The sequence below is a fragment of the Anastrepha obliqua genome, chromosome 1, assembly GCF_027943255.1.
Source record: "Anastrepha obliqua isolate idAnaObli1 chromosome 1, idAnaObli1_1.0, whole genome shotgun sequence".
Lineage (NCBI taxonomy): Eukaryota > Metazoa > Arthropoda > Insecta > Diptera > Tephritidae > Anastrepha > Anastrepha obliqua.
In genome coordinates this window covers 63,806,169-63,826,455 of record NC_072892.1, presented here as the reverse complement: position 1 = coordinate 63,826,455, position 20,287 = coordinate 63,806,169, and the positions used below count along the sequence as shown (strand labels likewise).

Here is a 20,287-nt window from a genome sequence, read left to right as displayed (position 1 = left end):
TGCAGTTAGGGTTTCAATAACTGTATAGTTGCTTTCAATTCTTAAAACTTTTTTTAAGATAAAAAATTCCAAAAGTAGCTGCTGCAAAGGGCTAAAAATCTTGAATCGATACTTTCACATTGTTGCGTTCATAGAAAGGTATATAGGTATGTAGTTAGGCAAGTATTCTAGTGTAAAAGTACTTAAGTGTTTAAGTAAAATATTTATATAATTGAGAATTTAAGTATTTAAGTGTGTAAGTACTTAAGTATTTAAGTGTTTAAATATGTAGTATATAGGAATGCACAGATAAATTCGATGAGTTAGAAGTCATATAGTAAGACATGTACCAGCTTATAGGACGGTTTTAAAGTATTTAGGCACTTTGATGTGTATATAAAAATATTTTTATTTTTCCTTTAATTTCAGATACACCCGTATGTGTGTATGTATATTTAGATAAAAAGTACAATTATTCAAAGAAAGGGGAACTAGTAGCAGCAGTATGTGAGTGCGCACACACAAACACACACACACACACACACACTTTTGCATGAGTATGTGTGCCAAAGTAGTTTTTGTGCATAGGAGTATTTGTTTTGAGCATTAGGAACAAGATATGATTAATTTATATAAAAAACTTAACCCAATTAAAAAATGTTATAATACATAATTTGGTGAATCAGCTGCAGCATACGATGCGATGCTGCGTGAAAAACCGCATCTGTCAGATTAAGTAATTTTACCTATTCGCTAGCAAACCATTCGCTGGCGGTAAGACATTGGCATTCACGGCGGCGAGCGATGGTCCACTTAGTGGCCCGCCCACAGCTACCGAAGACACCACACTGCCGGCTACGGCACGTGCGCCGCCGCCAGCCAATCCCAGTGATGTGGCCACACTCAGCTGGCGTTGATGCACAGTCGCCGCTACTACGCTGCCGGCGCAACTGTTGGACACAAGCGATAAGTTGTTGCCGCCAGCGCCACTATTCGCCGATTGAGCTGCAGCTGCTGCTGCTGCCGCCGCCGCCGCCGCTGCTGCTGCGGCTGCACGCTGATGTTTGCTAGAATTGCCACCGCCACCTCCACCACCGCTACCGGCACCACCTTTCACCAGCCCTCCGTTGTGCTTCTGCGCCATATGCGTTTGGTAGTGCTTGGCGAGATGTGCCTTTTGGCGGAAGCTTTTGCCGCAGAGTGAGCAAGTGAAGGGTTTCTCGCCGGTGTGCGTACGTATGTGCACATTCACCGAGTATTTGTCTTTGAAACCCTTCGAGCAGATGGAACAGTAGTGTAGTGAGCGTTCTTTGCGTTGGCCATTACAGTGAGTGGGACTGTTGCTGCTGGTGCTGGAACTGCTGCCACCGCTCGCTGGACCATTTGTGCCATTGGCGGCGTTGGGGCCACTGCCAACGCCTGTGTTATTATTACCTGCATTATTGTTGTTGCTATTGTGATTGACAAGATTCGGATTGTTGTTGTTGTGGTGTTGCGTACTCGACGTCGAGCGCTTGTACTTCTTTGTCACTTTGGTAGTGCTGCTGCTGGCGTTGCTGCTGCTGCCCGTTGCGGACGTTGACTTGCCTGAAGCGGTTTGCTGTTGTTGTTGCTGTGAATGCAGCGCACGTTGCTGCTGCTGCTGCTGTTGTTGTTGCTGCACGACAGACTGCTGGTTTTGCATGTGTAGCGCCGGTACAGCTGATGGTGGCAATGGTGATAGTTGTTGTTGCGGCATGCCCGTAGGCGTTGTCGCTGGCGAATGCAGTTGTTGTTGCTGCTGCAATTGCTGTAGGCTCGCACTTCCCGCACCTGTGCCAGCAGCTGGCGATATTTGCATCAGCACATCGTTGCCCCCATAATCACCACTGGAAGTGGGTGAGCAGAATTGTTGCACTTCGTTGGCGATGCGTTTGATCTTCTCGAAGTCGTCGCTGAATGCACTTTCTAGCGATAGGAACATATCGTCGACCATAAGGCTGGTGTTGGCACCTGCTGGCATGCCTAGACTGCCGTTCGGATGCTGGCTGCCCACCAAATGCGAAGGATGGGTATCGTCAAACATTTGGGCTGCGCTGAGTGCGGCATCACCGAAAGAGAGAGATTCCTGTGGTAGAGTATGAAAAGGCGGGAAAGAAGGAACACAATTCAATTGCAGTCTAATAATAAATAAAATAATGAACTAGTAAAGCTATAATTTGCATTAAGTGGATTAGATGGTAATTAGGAAGAGTCAAGAGAATCTAACAGAGATTTCCTTTCTTAAATACACGGCTAAATATCACTGAAATTTCAAAATTCTTCTTGTGATAATTTTTTTACGAACTCATTGTTGAAAAGCTCTTTCAAAGCTCTTTTTGAATTCCCCATATCGGGATAAAAGTTCCTTACATTAAAGCAATAGCGCTTTTTCTTCTTGTGAAAATAAGAAAACAAAGAAATGTGTTTACTATGAAAAAAAAAAAAATAATAATAATACAAAGATTCAAACAAACGAAGAGTAAGTGATGTAGATGCCAAGGGATTTGCGCCCAGCTGAATTAGCTCATTGGAAATTTGGGTAGTAGGGAATTTTCGATTATGTGGACTAAGAGAATGTAGGCTCAGAGGTCTTCTTAGTTCCACAATATTTCACTTCATATTCTTTAATTCTAGAAAAAGGCTCCAAAATCAAAACACGGATTCAAAATAGTCGGCGTAAGTTTAAAAAAAATAGTATTTTTGGATTAAACTAGGTACGTAGTGTATTAAAATAAAGCACATGACGAATATAAAGTCAACTTTAAATAAAGCCACCTTTAAATAAATGTAATATTTAACAAACTGAGACGATTAAGAAAAAAATTTAGTAATAATGAGATTTATTTAAATTGAAAATTTTGGTATTTTGTTTTTCAAACGGAAATATATTCGGTTTCTTTAAGCGCTATTTGTATATTTTTTTTAATTTTTTCCAAACTTTTCCAAAGTTTTTGTTTTTTTGTTCGAAAAACGGTTCTTCGAAAAAACTATACTTTAAAATAAATGCTTTTTTCAAAATTTTTTATATTTTTTGTTCGAAATTCGGTTATTTTTAGTGTTTTTTTAATATTTTTTTATTTTTTATGAAAATCTAGACTTCGCAAATCGGTTCTTTGGAAAAACCATACTTATAAAAGAATTTTTTTGCAACAAATTTATTTTCTTTGTTCGAAATTCGGTCCTTTCTAGCGTTTTTATTATTTTGTTTTTAATTTGTTAGGAAAAACTATATTTAAAAAAAAGGTTTTTTGGAAAATGTATTTAATTTTTTGAACGAAATTCAGTTTTTTTCAGCGTTTTTATAAGTTTTTTTTTAATTTTTAGAGGGAAAATTACTTCACAAATATTTTTGTTTTGAAAACATTTTAATTTGTTTGTTAAGAATTCGGTCCTTGTAATGTTTTTAAAAATTTTTTTAAATTTTTAGGAGAAACTACAATATTTTTTAAATTTGCTTGTAAATTCTTTTCATTTTTTTTTGTTCGAAATTCTGTTCTTTTTAGTCTTTTTTTTTAATTTTTTCTAAGAATTTGGGAAAAATTTTACGTTAAAAAAAAGTTTTTTTGGAAAATTTTTTAAATTTTTTTTGCTGAAAATTTTGGAAAACCATTTTTTTTTTTATTTTTTTTAACAACTGAGGCTATGTCAAGGGCAATTACTGCTCTAACGAGGCGCTTACAACATTTATTGGATGTATAAATGGAGGGACGTACAGTTTTATGCCGTCCCCGAACGGCAAATGGATTGTTAAAAGATTAGGAGTAGTCAGAATTTTCAAAAAACTGTTTTTTTTGCATTTTCTTAAATTATAGTATCTTAAAAATATTGTGTGAAAATTTGAAGTGAATCCGACAAATAATTTTTGAGTTATTCAACAATTAACAAAGGGCGCTCAGGCGCTCCGGCGCTCGATAGCAAAACTTTAAAAGCGGTTTTCTCACAACTATGCTTTTTGAACTGGTTATCCCTGGAACTTAAATGCTTGGTAGATTTCAATAAAATTTATATTGCTTTTGAAGAACATAAAAAAATCGAGCCTGATCGAAGGATTTTTTTTTAGTTTTGATTTGACAATTAATTTTTTCGGGCCTCTGATTACCCCTAACCCCTTAAGAAGAGCCCCTAACCCCCAAGGTTTGCCATCGCCTGAACTAAAAACTAAAAAAAAAAACAATATTTTTCCTTTTCAAAAATTATTTTATAAGTACATTTTGATCTAAAAATTAAAAAAAATTATAAAAATGTTAAAAGGAACCACAGATATTTTACCTTAAGAAACTCTATTACCAAAATCTTCCACACTGAATAAATCTCAAAACTATCAAATTATTTTCAAAATTGTTTCAGTTCATTTTTTATTACCTACAAATAAACCAATTTTCACAAGAATTGATGGCGATGCCCAAAATACTTGAATCGCTTGACATGGAGTCACTCATATGCGTCAAAACCCCATCAATTATTTCTTAAAGCGTGTAGCAAATTTCACTAAAATCAGCAAAAAATTATCAAAGAAGTGCTTAGTCACAATGCTCCCTGTTGTAAATCTTTTATTCTTCAGATTTTGAAGTAATTTTACGTAATATTAAGGTAAGCTTACGTCTGACTACTGGATTTACTTACCGCATCTGGTGGAAAGAGCAGCCGCCTCATTTCTTCCTCCTTCACTGTGGGCGATGAGGGTAGTAAGGAGATACCATTTTGCATGTGTAACCCTTTGGAGTAGCCTTTGCCTTGCAGGGCACTTCGCAACAAGGACTCAGCGGAATTCTATGTTTTGAGAATTAAAGAGTAGATAAATATGAAAGAATATAGATTTAATCAAATGTGAGAAGAATCAAAATTCTATAGATTCAAATTAGTTTTCTATAATTATTATTTACTATTTTCTCCCTTTCCAAATATAAACGCAATGATTCACTTACCTGCTCTGCATTATGATCGACCATATGCCAGTCATTGTTGTTATTCTGAAATTGCGCCAACTGTGAATGCGTCGGATTCGCCACACCTCCCACCCCACCAATGCCACTGGCTATCGATATCGCCGTCACCAGTGAAGGCAACCGCTGACTATTTACACCACTCCCACTGCCACCACCATGAAGACTCGACGCACCAGCAGCTCCCATGCCCAAGCCATTCACCATATCACTGCTGCCGCTGCCATCCCTCCCATTACCGTCCGCTGCACCATAACCACCTGCACTCTCATCATAAGGATACTCTGATTTTATATAACCCGGAAAGGTGCCTAGCAGGCTATCAAGATCCAGTGTACTGGACAATTGGCCAGCCGGATTTTCTGGCTCTCGCTTTAGCCATGGCTCACTGCCATTTAATACTGTGATTGTGTAAATCTGACCATCGGCGTTGTCCACTGTCATGCTGGTACTGCCATTGCTATTGCTATTGATGTTATTGTTATTGCTGTGGCTGTGGCTTAGAGCGCTATTGTTTGGCGCATTGCTGTTTGCTGATTGATTGGCACTTTGTGCACAGGAACTGTTGTTGTTGTTGTTGAGCGACATTTGTCGTTGTTGGTGATGGGCGGCAGCTGACTGTTGTTGTTGTTGTTGTTGGGAGTGAAGATGTTGATGGTGTGGCTGGTGGTGCAAATGCTGCTGTGGCTGTTGCGTTTGATTTGGTGACGTTGGGCTGTGTAGGTGCGAGGGATGTGGCGTGCTGCTAGCGGGTGTTGTGCGATGCTGGTGCGTTGTGGCTGTTGTTGTGGCGACAGAGGAGGCGGCTGCGGCCGAAACGGCCTGTTGCTGCCAACAATAGCGATCGAGATCCTCGAAAATGGTGGCATCCAGGCGACTGGTCGGATCCTTGTCAGTGTGCCAGAACTAAAAGTAAGTATGAGAAGATAGAGTTGCGGGGGGTAAGGTGAAATCTATATACATATGTATATATATAGTGCATATGTATGTGTGGCTATGAAGTAGTATCAAAGCATAAAAAGTAGTTGTAAATTTGCATGAGTAGGCGGAATATGTGACCGATAATTTAATTGACCTAATAATATTAATCATCATGCCCGTCCTAACGTATGGCGCAGAAGCTTGGACGATGACAACATCCGATGAAGTGACGCTTGGAGTGTTTGAGAGAAAGATTCTGCGTAAGATTTTTGGACCTTTGCACGTTGGCAACGGCGAATATCGTAGACGATGGAACGATGAGCTGTATGAGCTTTACGACGACATAGACATAGCGCAGCGAATAAAGATCCAGCGGCTTCGTTGGCTGGGTCATGTCGTCCAAATGGATACAAACGTCCGAATGGCTTTGAAAGTATTCGATGCGGTACCAGCTGGTGGTAGTAGAGGAAGAGGAAGGCCTCCTCTGCGTTGGAAAGATCAGGTGGAGAAGGACTTGGCTTCACTTGGTGTGCCCAATTGGCGCCGGTTAGCACGAGAAAGAAACGACTGGCGCGCTTTGTTAATCTCGGCCAAAATCGCGTAAGCGGTTATCGCGCCAATTAAGAAGAAGAATAATATTAAGTTGTTATAAAATCGGACTGGTTGCGTTTTAATTTTATTTATGCCATATTTTAGCTAAAGTTCAAGAGATGCCGGTTAATGTAATACACTTTTAATCGTATGAATATGAGTGGAGCAAACATTACTGGAAAATTTATTTCCTATGACAGTGATTGAGAAAATGGCATGGAATGAGTTTGTTTGGCTTGTTCAAAATTTCTTAGGAAATAAGAAAAGTTCTGACTATTCTCAGCACGTCGAACAACTAATGGGTCACTTCTAAAGGGTTGGATGTAATATGAGCATTAAGTTACACTTTCTTCACAACCATCTGGACTATTTTCCAGCCAATCATGGGGATCTCAGCGAAGAACAGGGCGAGCGATTCCACCAAGACCTTCGTACGATGGAGGAACGCTATCAAGGTTACTGGAACACACACATGATGGCCGACTATTGTTGGAGCATTAACAACAGTTCTAAACCTTCAACTTCAGCAAGGAAATCATATAAAAGAAAATTTTTTTAAACTTAAGAAGGCAATAAAATGAAATAACCTTTAAATCTATAGTGTTTTATTACAAAAAGTATATGAAAAGATCAAAATATCCTCATATGATTTGTTCATATCAGCATATCATCAAAACAATATGAAATCGGTAAAAATACATATCAAACATATGATGGCATCATATGATACCATCATATAAAGACAACGTATAATATTATATGATCAGATCATATGATGAGATCTTATGATGAGATCATATGAAGAGATTTTATGATGCGATCTTCTGAGGAAATCATATGATGAGATCTTATTGTAAAATTATATGATGAGGTCATATGATGAGATCATATGACGAGATCATATGATAAGATCATATGATACGATCATACGATAAGATCATGTGATGAGGTCATATGATGAGATTTCCAACTAAGGCTAAATTCCTAAAGCCTTGACAACGGAAATTTTAAGCATTCCACTGAGTAGGCGTTTCTCATGGGAAAGTCAATAGCTGCTGAATTGTTCGGTTGACTTTTTAGTTGCAGATGTGGGATATTCACTTATCCAGACACTGGTCTGCTGTTTGATCATCTTTTAAGTTAGATTTTTATGCTATATTCGGTCATGCAAGCAACTGCATTGCCTTATATATCAGAGGTGGCCAAACTCCTTGATAGTCCGAGCTATTTTTGTAAATTTGAAAGCCCATTTATTTTACTTCTCTTGATACTTCTTCAAAATTTGGTGAATAATTGATGGCAGCACTTCTCAGTAATTCTTTGAGATGCTGGTTAGTTAATATTAATCGGTGTTTGGATTTAACGAATTTTAAGGTGAATTTTAAAAAAATGATTCACATACGAATATTGAAATAATTCGACAAGCAGCCTTCAAACCAGAATATTTCGATACTGCTACAAATTACCAAAATTCAGTAATCGACGGCGACTTACATTTTAATTGTATAGCTTAAACTTCTTGCAATTCTATTGACTCTAATTCTCCAGATGCTTTGTTGGTCATAATTATATTGGAAATGGAAAAGTCACCATGAATTATGTTAATTTCAAATGGGTGCAAAAAAAAAATCAATAGACGATTTTAAAGACTTCAAGTCTTGAAACTATTTTGTGATTCCGTCAAAATTCCTTATAGCTTTTTATATACTCGTTGAAGTTTTCTTGTTTAATATTGCAACCAATTTTTTTAGATTCGAGGAAAATTACAAAATGTTGTATTTTTAATGTCCTTTAGAAAAAGTTGTGTTGCCATTAACTTGTGACTTATATTTGTGGCCCTATGTTCTACAGTAGAACTCTAGGAATTTATGATGATTTAGCGACCCAGTAATTAAACTCAGAGGAATTATTATGCGACATTTTATTTCGATAAAATTATTATAGATTATAATTAATATTTCGTAATAATATATATATATACCTTTACTTTTTGGTGCTTTAATAGGACTATGAATAAGTTCGTGCGGTTTTTTTCGAAATTTGAAATTTTATTGACGTAAAATGGTTACACATTTAATATTCAAAGTATTGTCCATCGCTTACTACTACTTTTTCCCATCTTTCTGGCAATTCACGGATTCCCTTTGTGAAAAATTCGGTCGGTTTTGCCGCAATCCACAAATCGATCCATTTTTTGACTTCATCGTAATTACGGAAGTGCTGGTCAGCCAGGCCATGTTGCATCGATCGGAAGAGATAGTAATCGGATGGCGCAAGGTCTGGACTATACGGCGGGTGGGGTAGGACATCCCATTTGAGCGTTTCTAAGTATGTTTTGACCACTTGTGCAACATGTGGCCGAGCATTGTCATGTTGCAAAATAACTTTGTCGTGTCTATCGGCGTATTGCGGCCGTTTTTCTCGCAGTGCTCGGCTCAAACGCATCAATTGTCGTCGGTAGACATCCCCCGTAATCGTTTCATTCGGTTTCAGTAGCTCATAATACACAACACCCAGCTGGTCCCACCAGATACACAGCATAACCTTCAGGCCATGAATATTCTGCGCCGACGTCGATGTTGAAGCATGGCCAGGGTATCCATACGTTGCCCGACGTTTTGGATTGTCGTAATGGACCCACTTTTCATCGCCAGTCACAATTCGATGCAAAAAACCCTTTCTTTTGTGCCGTTGAAGCAGTTGTTCGCATGCCATAAAACGGCGTTCAACGTCTCTTGGCTTCAATTCATACGGCACCCAATGGCCTACCTTTCGGATCATTCCCATGGCTTTTAAACGTTTGGAAATGGTTGATTGATCAACTCCCAAAGTTCTTGCGTTTGAGCCGGATCTTGATCGAGCAATTCCTCCAAATCGGTATCCATGAACTTTGGCGGCGCACCCTCGCGTTCTTCGTCTTCCAAGCCAAAATCACCACTTTTAAAGCGTGCAAACCACTTCTGGCACGTTCGCTCAGCTAGAGCATGCTCACCATAAACTTCCACCAAGATACGATGACTTTCGGCTGCTTTTTTCTTCATATTAAAAAATTCCCCGCAAAAACACATTATTTGGCACGAAATTCGATATTTTCAAGTGTGGTAAAAATATTGTTGTTTACGCTTCAAATAAAAAACTTATACTGACGTTTGTGCCTTACGACAGTAGCTCTCCAATGAATGTTTGGAAATGTGGATCGATGGAATAATAATCAAGTTACGCCATCTGTTGTAAAACCGCAAGGAACTTATTCATAGTCCTATTAAAGCACCAAAAAGTAAAGGTACCCGGGTACAAATATTGAGTGCCAGAAACAGTCCTTTTAAGAGCCGCATGTGGCTTGCGTGCTGTAGGTTGAGCCCCCTCTTATACATGGGTAAGACTCCGTCAGAAAATATGAGATTTGCAAGTGGTCTTTCGATTTCTTTGAAACTTTGGGAAATATTAGTTCTAGGTAAGATACATTCAAGCCTAAAAGGATTTTGAAAAATTTTCAAAATTGAGTCATCTACGCCATGTTGAATATCGGGACCGTGTTTTTTCAAAAATCAATATTTCTTGAACCGGTGGATGGATTTCAATGCAATTTACAGACAATATAGAAACAAATAAGTAGTTTAAATTAGTATTATGTAAAAAAAAAATTTCGAAATTTTGACCAAAAAAAAGTCAAAAAATTTTTTTGAATCAATTTTTAGTTGATTTGGCCACTTTTTTAGATTTTCTGTTATACACGTAACGATTCCTTATGATTTAACCTTTATTTTGAAAAAAAAAATTTTATGGTGTCTATAATAGTTCTCGAGATATTGCGATTTTAGTGGAAGCGAACACCGTGAATTTCGCGGTTACGCAGCGCAGGAGTAGAAAAACGCGCACAGACCTGTAGCAGTCTGCTCCAGTCACTTCATACAGGAACACATAACGCAGCGCGAACCGTGCGTGCGTACGCGAAAGTGCGTGCGCGCTTCCACTAAAATCGCAATATCTCGAGAACTATTATAGACACCATAAAATTTTTTTTTCAAAATAAAGGTTAAATCATAAGGAATCGTTACGTGTATAACAGAAAATCTAAAAAAGTGGCCAAATCAACTAAAAATTGATTCAAAAAAATTTTTTGACTTTTTTTTGGTCAAAATTTCGAATTTTTTTTTTTACATAATACTAATTTAAACTACTTATTTGTTTCTATATTGTCTGTAAATTGCATTGAAATCCATCCACCGGTTCAAGAAATATTGATTTTTGAAAAAACACGGTCCCGATATTCAACATGGCGTAGATGACTCAATTTTGAAAATTTTTCAAAATCCTTTTAGGCTTGAATGTATCTTACCTAGAACTAATATTTCCCAAAGTTTCAAAGAAATCGAAAGACCACTTGCAAATCTCATATTTTCTGACGGAGTCTTACCCACATATGTATATGCTCGTGTGTCAACTTCAAAAACTCAATTATTTAACATGCGAATTGCTTTCTCATCCGCCATAAACGCACAGGATTTAGCACCCAAATATGAAAAAATGGCTTGGTGGAAAAAAATTGGCTCTAACAATACGGTAATCACTGAAATACGCTACGGATTGCAGGAAGCAAATTTTTTAGAGCGAACAGAAGATAGAAAAATAAAATATAAAAATAAAATTTTTCTTTTTTATTGGCGCCAAGTACTTCTCCTAGAGCCATCGTTTAGAGGGGACACGAAAGATAGAAAAATAAAACGCATTTCGCACAATTTTTTTGTTTTTCTTATCAACGCCAGATACTTCTCCTAGAGCTGTCGTATTTACAGCAGATGCGCCAGAGAAGCCATGCCTGTCACATCTTCTAGCTATTGCCTTGCATGCAAATTCCCAAAAATGCCTATATCTTAAAATTATTCGAATTAAATTTTGGATTTGACGTAAACAAAATGATGAAAAATGTAATTTATATACACTTTGTAAAAAGAACAAGATCTATTTCTAACTGCTATTTCTAACTTTGCCACTTTTATTTATTTATATTTACCAGTCTACCACCTGAGCTCATTTTTTATAAGTTGTTGGTTATGTATAAAAAATAATTATAAAAAATAGAATAACATTAAAACATGAAATTATTTAATAAGGCCTCAGAGTAAAAAGGCTGTTTCTGCTCAAAACTATTTGCTTTTTATTAAAAACCAAAAAAATTTATTGTTGTGCATAAAAAATTATTTGAATATTTTTTTATTGCATAAATTCAGTAGCTACAGCAACTAGCCTTTCTTTGGTTTTGCTATTTTTCATTTAGAAATTATTCAGGAAAAGCTAAATTTAGAAAATTGCCTTTCTTGGCTATTCACGTCTAACCAAGCCGAATTCGAAGATTAATTTATGCAAACCAGTCGCAGAAGCAAACGAGCAGTCTTTCCACTAAAAGCAGCTACATTAGTGGTTTTAAAATATGCACATATGCATATATGCATTTACATAACTACGTGCAGTCATATACCATTGTACAACTCCTGCAACGAAGTACAAAAAAAAACCAAAAAATAAATAAAAATAAAAAAACAGAAAACGGACAAAACCAAAAATATATAAAATTAAAAAGAAAAAAGAGAGGAAAAAAAATTAAAAATTGAAAATTATTGAAAACAAACGGAGAAAATTTCAAAACAAATAAAAAGGCGGCAGCAAGTTTGTTGCTTAAGTCCTTTGTTTGACCAGTGCGCACAGTAAGAAATGAAAAATAGAAAATAATAAAAATAAAAAAAATCATAGAAATGAAAAGACTTTCAAACTCTTTCTTTGCCATAAGCAATTTGATATTTCAAACGCTTTTGATAGACTCACACACACACACACACATGCACACGCGCGCGCTCTCACTCCCAACTGCTGCTGCATATGTTTGCACTTTCTATAACCGAACGCGCATTCAAATGCCGTATTACAACAATGAAGCTGCTGGAGTTGCGGCAACTCCTGCCAAGCGAAGCTACTGGACTATCCGACTGACTGTCTACCTACTTGGTTGGCCGGCTGGCTGGCTGGCTGGCTGGCTGGCTGGCTGGCTGGCTGACTGCCTGACTAGCTGTCCATGCGATTGCTCGTCCGCCTGTCTGTGCTCGCTGTGAAAGCAGCCACCATCAAATCGTGGTAAATGCAACACGCAGTAGCCAGCCAGCTGGCATATGGCTCGTGCCACAACTTGCGGACTACGTATGAGACGATGGTGTTTGGTTGCAAGTTGGCTGTTGCATGCAGCACGTGCCATGTCAAATTTTGGCTATGCCCTGCAAGGCTATTCTTGCTGCTGCTGCTTGCCCCGTATGCACAGTTTGTCGAGCGCAATTGCTGTTGTTGTTGCTGTTGCATGCATTTATGGCACTTCACCTAATTCGCCTATTCGCTAACCTTTCAGGCACTTGCTCTAGTTAATTTTTTTTTTCGTTTTCTTTAATTTTATTTTTTTATTTATATTTTTTTGTTTAAATTTTTGTTTTTCCTACACCCGCTCGCTGGCCCAACAAAGAAGGCAGCGAGCCAGGCACCACAATTTTAAGTGTATTGATATGTTTGCAACAGGATGTTTGTAGGTGCAACATGGGTAACAACAACCGGTAGGCTGTGCAGCAAGCAACAACGGTAGCCGCATTTTGGTTGCTGCCAATACATTGATAGCCTTGTCTGCCATTCTTGGCGGTGAACTGCTCAAATCGAGTTGCGCTCAACGTCCATCGATTTTTGTTTTACTTCTCGGCCTTTCTTTTGTGATTTTTTTCTGTCGTTTTATTTTCGCTACTGTGTCAGCAGTGATATCTGGTTGCACTCACTGCTGTTGGCTTCGCAATGTTGGCCAGTGCTGCTATTTTATTTGTTGTTGTTAATGTTATACTTTGATTTTGTTGCTTCAATTTACTCGCCTGTCGATTTACGCGTAACTGCTCGTTTTTTGTTGCTGCGTTGAATTTGTATTCCTTTGTATTTAAAGTCGACAACTGACATGACAGCGACATTGTTTTAGTGTTGTTGTAATTACTTAGTTTTTGTTTTTATTACTTATTTTTTAAGTTAACTTTGGAGTTATTACAAAATAAAAATATTTACAAATTTGTTATTACCACTTGGAAAGGTCACAAGCAAAAGCACTTAGCTTCCGATATTAGAAATTTTTTTTTTGATGCTTCTCTTAAAAAGTGTTCTAATTTAACAAAACATACATTGACGATCACGCATAACCTACTTGTACATGGAAATGCATGCTTATTCGATTTGCTTTCATACAATTTTTAAAATGGAAAATATTCATTAATAATTAGCACTGACGCAAAAAATATCATGAAATTTAAATAATTTTCAAATTTCGAGTTGGAAACGTCTTTCAAAAAAGAACGGGAGATTCCAAGAGAAATCATTTCTACTCATCCTAATAAATTTATTCAAAAAGAAGCACCAAAGAGATCCTTTAGGGACTCTCAGAAAATAGGTATTAAAGGAAACACGACTCCTCGGACTGACAGCATTATTCGCCTCGTGTGTTTCAAAAATTCAGTGGAAATTAGGCCTTGAGATCTTGGACAGCAGCGTGAAATTGAAGCAAATGCCGAAATGGTTCATAGGAGACGGGGAAAGTAGGCTTTAAAGGTAGACGTTCGTTGAAAATGCTTTTTTTCGCACAATAAACGAGAGCCAAAGTTCTCGAGTGTTTTGTTTCACTGTCAAATATCTTCAGTTTGGTCTATAATTTAACCGTGAATCGTCTTACCAACGAACAACGCTTGCAAATCATTGAATTTTATTATAAAAATGGGGGTTCTATTAAGAAAGTTTAAGATCCACTTTTTTATAGAAAAATTGTGTTCGGCAACGAAGCTCATTTTTGGGTCAATGGGTACGTAAATAAGCAGAATTGTCGATTTTGGAGTGAAGATCAGCCAGAAGAATTGCAAGAGCTACCAATGTATCCAGAAAAGGTCACAGTTTGGTGCGGTTTATGGGCTGGAGGTATCATTGGATCGTACTTCTTCAAAGATGCTGCGAATTGTAACGTAACTGTGAATGGTGAGCGCAACCGAGAAATGATATCCAACTTTTTTTTGCCCAAAATGCAAGAGCTTGACTTGCATGACTTGTGGTTTCAGCAAGACGGTGCCACATGCCACACAGCACGCGTAACAATGGACTTGTTGTGAGGCGAGTTCGGTGAACATTTTATTTCTCGTTCGGGACGTGTCAATTGGCCATCCAGATCGTGCGATATAACGCTTTTAGTCTATTTTTGTGGGGCTATGTTAAAGCTCCTGTCTATTCAGACAAGCCTGGTTTTTTTGAAAAACTTTCCTATAGGTATTAAAAAATCACCCTTTATATCTATATATATGTATATATATTTATAATATATACAAGGTGAAGTCCGAAATAAACAAGACTGGTGTCATAAAAATGTTTTTGATGGCGCCATCTTTTTAATGAGTTAGTGCGTTGGAAGTTACATTCCTACTTCACTTCCAGTTATAGCCTGGTGACATTCGGTTCAGTAGAAGCGAAGTTAATGCATCAGTATGCTTGTGTTATCGGTACAAAAATGAATTTCGAACAAAGAGCTAATATCAACTTTTGTTTTAAAATCGAAATGACGAAAAAAGTTTATGGCGATGATTGTCTATCTTGTGCCAGAGTTCATGAGTGGTTTACTCGTTTCAGAGATAGTTGTGAGGACGTAAATGGCAATGAACATACGGGCCGCCCAAAATCAGTAATCACCGAAAACTTCAACGAAGCTTTTCGTAAATTTATAAAAAATGAACCGAAATCATCGATGAAATTCAGCAAGTTGGAGTTGAATATCTCCAAAACATCGATTTATTAAAAAAGAAGTAGAAGCTCCTTTGTCTTTTTATTCCAAGAGAATTGTCTACAAGGAGTTCATGCCAATGGGCCAAACCGTCAATGCAATTTTCTATCTTGGCATTTTGAAGCATATGTTGCAACGCATTCGTCCAATTCGCCACTCGATCCACTCTTGTGACTGACTTTTTGACTAGAAATAGCATTTTAACCATCAATCGCGGTATTCACCTGATATGGCACTCTGTGACTTCTACCTATTCGGAAAATTGCATTTGGCCATGAAAGGAAACGTTTTGCGTCCGTAGAGACTATCCTGATGGACATTCCGGTCAACGACCTGCAACACTTTTTCGAAAAGCTTTTAGATCGCGCAAAATAGTGTATCGAGGCCAGAGGGGACTATTTTGCTGAAATAAACTCGAAGTTATCAGAAAGAAGCTGTGGTTTCTATTTTAGCTCAGTTTTCTTTATTTTGGACTTCACCTTGAATATATATAATTGGCGCTTACACCCGTTTTGAGTCCTCCTCCTATTTTTTTGGGTGCGTTTTGATGTTGTTCCACAAATGGAACAGAAAATATTACCTGTTGGTAAATCAGTTGCCTTGTATCTGACCACTCTACTTTCGGTTACCAAATTACTGAACTCCCGGGTTTTTTCCCACAGGAGAAGACTTTTAAAAATAGAGAAAACTTGTTAATATAATTCAATATTTATCCAGACGAGCAATCCTTTTTAAAATGCTAATCAGAGTTATAAGTGATCAATGTGCCAAATTTCATTTACATCCGTCTAACCGTTACGGAGTGCAGTGTTAATTCAACATCTCATTTTTGAAAATCAAATGCGGGTCTCTGAACTCATTCACAAAAAATGCTTTCTCGTATTATATGTAAATGTAGATAAGGTGGCCAAAAATGATGCAAAATAAGGAACTGCTTGAAAAAGCAAGCATGGAGTCGCTAGACATTTCGAATAAAAGACAGAAATGGAAGGCCATTGGTCACACTTAACGCGAGGAGGACGGCAACATAGCGAGGGAGGCAATGGTGAATTGTGAATCTCACTCACAGCGAGAGGAAGAGCGCCTAACAGGCCAAGGGAAACCTGGAAAAGATCTATGGATCACGAGACGGCTCAAGTCGGCTTAAGCTGGAAGCAGATGAAGGCGTTATTCACTCTTATTCAGTCGTTAATCGAACGAACCGTGTTGGTGCCTTATGTCTCGTTAGAGATACAAGGAAGCAATAATGATGATAGATAGCTGAAACAAATATGAAAAAGGGGCTCGCAAACACTTTTTCAACTGAAATATTTTTTCGAGGTGGAAAATGGCGGCCCTCTAATAGTAGAGAGTTCGAATTGCCATAAACTATACAAAAATGTTAGAAGAATTTAAGAGATTTTTATTAGTCTTTAAATATTTCCAGTTTTTTGGTTTAGCATCCTCAAACACGGTTTTTTCTTAATAAGAAAGAATGTATTTATTTTTAATTTTTTTCATGAGACATATCCTTGGGCTTATCATATTTATCTTTATAAAAGTACAACGGTACATATCGTTCAGGATACACTTTTTACAACAACTACTGTTGAAACACAGAAATCCTTACTGGGACAACGCAGCTAATTATCGGTGCAGTCACAGAACCATAGCAGTGCACTGAGTTCATTATACTTAGCGGTAGGTCAGTTTCTTTGTTCGATTAGATGTCCTACTAATCAGGAGCCATAAAAAATACGCGTGCATAAAAAATATAATTTCGGCACGACAAACATCACGCCACCACTCATAGTAGCTGCAGCGAAAAATCACACCACCATATATCACAGTTTTGCTTTTCGTTTTCGTCACTCACCATTCTTCGTCATCGCCTAGCTACTGCTAATAATCAAATTATACCAGAAATACATCAAAATTCTCAGTTCTAAGTCTTTCGAAATTTGCCTTTTTGTCCTTAAAAGCATTTTTTATCTCTGAGAAACATTTTTTATCTGGTCAAATGAGTAACAGTTAGCACTGCAGAAAAATTTGTAAAAGGATTAGAATTTATTTCTTTACAAAGCAAATTGAAATCAAAAGAAGTCCACCTTGATTTTTTTCAAATAGTGAAAGAGAACGAAATTGCTCAAAATTTTTTCGTTGATCGAATGCGATGTCAGACAGATATAAACCTGAGATGCCCGCCGCTATCTTAATAACTGACCTCTGCATTTCAAAGTACTTATTCCATACCCACTTTACTAAAAATTTTCTTTTTTTTCAACATATATTTCTTCGCCTTTACAGTGTTACTGTTCCAATCAACGCTTTCTGCTTATAAAACTCCTAGAAGAATACGCTACTCACCTCATACCCCTGCAAAGTTGGATCACTGCTATTGCCATTACTGTTACCATCTGAGCCATCTATGCAACTGCCGGTGTTGCCAGGAGTGCTAACGCGTCCGCTATTGCCACCACCACCACCATTACCGCCACCACCATCATGTGGCATATTTCCCGCTAAACTATTGCTTTGCTCATGACTGTGTTGTTGTTGCTGTTGCTGCGGATGATGCGCGTGTTGCTGCTGCTGATGGTGGTGACTATTGTGATGCTGGTGATGTGTATGTTGTTGTTGCTGCTGCTGCTGCTGCTGTTGATGATGTTGGTGATGCTGCTGGTGTGTGCCGCCGCTTGCGCTGCCCGCATGCAGACTGCCCACACCCATACCGATGTCGACCACATCTGCGCCGACACCGATGCCAATGCCCATGTCGGGCGCTGTGACGAAATCGAAAAAATCCGTTTTTGTAAGATCCTCCGCACGAAAGGATTCACTTATGTCCATGCCAGTGGATGACATTTCATCCGTGCCAATCATTTATTGGCCTCAAAAGGCGCTGCGCAGCCGTCGGGCCGCAGCTGGGTGCGAGTTATGCAAGAAGAAGGTATTACCGTTTAATTTTGGTATTTAATTTTGTTGTTGTTTTAATTTCTGCTGGATGTTGTTTAAGATGATGTTTGAGGGATTTCTGCAAGCACAAGAAAGAGAGGGGGATGAGTAATATTTTCCGGTTTTTTATTTAAATTTTTGATTTCAGATTTTTATTTAAAAAATTGCGATTTATTTGTAGGTAATGTTTTTAATATTTGCTTTATTGCACTTAGTTAGTCTGATATAAAAATCTAAATAAATATATTTATAGAAAATTTCTATTCCACCCTTTTTTTATCTGTATATTTAAGTTTCGAGTATACAGGTGGAGCAAACTTAGTCATCCAATTTTTTTATTAAATAAAATATTTTGAGAGATGGAAATTATTATTACAAGGTGGCGCAAAATTAATCATCCACTTCTTTTGCTTTAATCATTTTTCTATTAATTAAAAAAAGAATTTGAGTGGTGGAAATCTTTATTACAAGATGGCGCAAAATTAATCATCTAATTTTTTTTTATTTCTTTTAAGCTTTTTTTATTTTTAATAATTTTTTATTAAAAAAAAATATTTTTAGCAATGAAAAGCTCTATTTGTCCTCCCATTTCGTTTTTGGATAATTTTTTCACTAAATAAAAAAAATGATTTAGAGCTCTGAAAATCTTTATTTTGACCTTTACGAGCTCACGTAGACAAGATTGTTTGTTAACTGTAGCTGTCTAGTTCACAATCGTCAAATATGATTGACGTAAGTAAAAGTGAAACAAAGAAGCTTGAAGGGCATCAGATTTAAATATTTTTATTTATAAGTTTTGTTTTAATTACTGTACTAAAATTTTAGTTACATCAAATTTTAGTTATATCTATCTTTAGCATGAATTTGAGCAAAATAAAATTTATTAACGTTAATTTTTTTTGAATTTCAGCGCCCGCCATAGCCGAATAGCTTGGTGCGTGACTATCAAGCTCGGAAGTGTCTGGGCTCGATATAGAAAAAATGTTTTCTGAACGTCATCGCCCATCAACAGGCAATGGAAACCTTTGCGTGTATTTCTGCCATGAAAAAGATCTTCATAAAAAACCATCTGCCGTACGGAGATAGCGCAAAATAGTAGATGTTTCAATTTTTGGGAAAAAAGCAAGACCGCACCACAAATAGGACGAAGAGGTCGGCCAAATACGCAATAAAGGGTGTAGGTATGGTTATAGTCAGTGACATTCTGCCCAAAATACTAGTTCCAGGTCTCAAAAGTAGCGTAAGCGGTAGCTTAGCATTTCAAAACTATATTTTTAGGTGGATATTAAGCGGCCCCACCGCTGAAAAAGTTTCGACATTCTCAACTTAGGTAGTTCATGGTTCAGCAAATTTCCCTTCCTTTCCTACTCAAAAGATTTTAGAAGCAAGACGAAGTGTTACCGACTCCATACCCACAGAACATTGATAAAATTTGTAAAAATACCACCCTCGGAAGAGCAGATGGTCTCCATGTCGTCAAACTCCCATTTCAATCATCATTCCATAACTCAAGACTATTAGAACGCACCAGAACTGTAGCTCAGCGACAATACCTCAGCATCGAATGGAGCATCGAGAAGAAAGCGGAACTGAAAAATAAATTTTCAAAGGTCCTGGAATAATACGTAACTTCAGATCACATGAAGGCGACAAATTCTCAAGAAATTATACGAGATGGGAAGTATTTTTGATTCTACTTGCAACAGAACGCTCGATAAAACCTGAAAGCAAAACTCCAAACGTCCGTGAAAATAGTTTTCAATTTATCGGGACAAATGCACTCTGGTCTTTTACTCAATGACGTATAACTCACAGCTCTGTTCTCCTCAAATAGCGTCTATATAAATAATATACCTAGCGGCTTAGAGTATTTTGTTCTGATGAGTAATGTGGTGAGTATTTAAGGAGACCCGGTGGTCTAGAAATTTCAAAAAATCGTTTTTTTGTTTTTTCGACATTTCGAAAGTATTGTGTCTTAAGAATATACGGTGAAATTTTCATGCGGAAATTTCGAATATTATAGCTTCTACAGCCCACTAACTAGGTAGAGAGCGGCCCGCGCGCTCCTGTA

At 37.5% G+C, this 20,287-nt stretch overlaps 1 protein-coding gene across 1 annotated transcript; it reads right to left on the bottom strand.

Moving 5' to 3' along the window:
- Positions 1–721: 721 nt before the first annotated feature.
- On the bottom strand, positions 722–18,144 carry LOC129235677 (neurogenic protein mastermind). Its single transcript, XM_054869657.1, has 4 exons — positions 17,629–18,144; positions 4,926–5,849; positions 4,624–4,770; positions 722–2,086 (listed from the first exon to the last, which is right to left on the bottom strand). Exons 1-4 carry the CDS (start codon positions 18,142–18,144, stop codon positions 722–724), a joined length of 2,952 nt encoding a protein of 983 aa, XP_054725632.1.
- Positions 18,145–20,287: the final 2,143 nt, after the last annotated feature.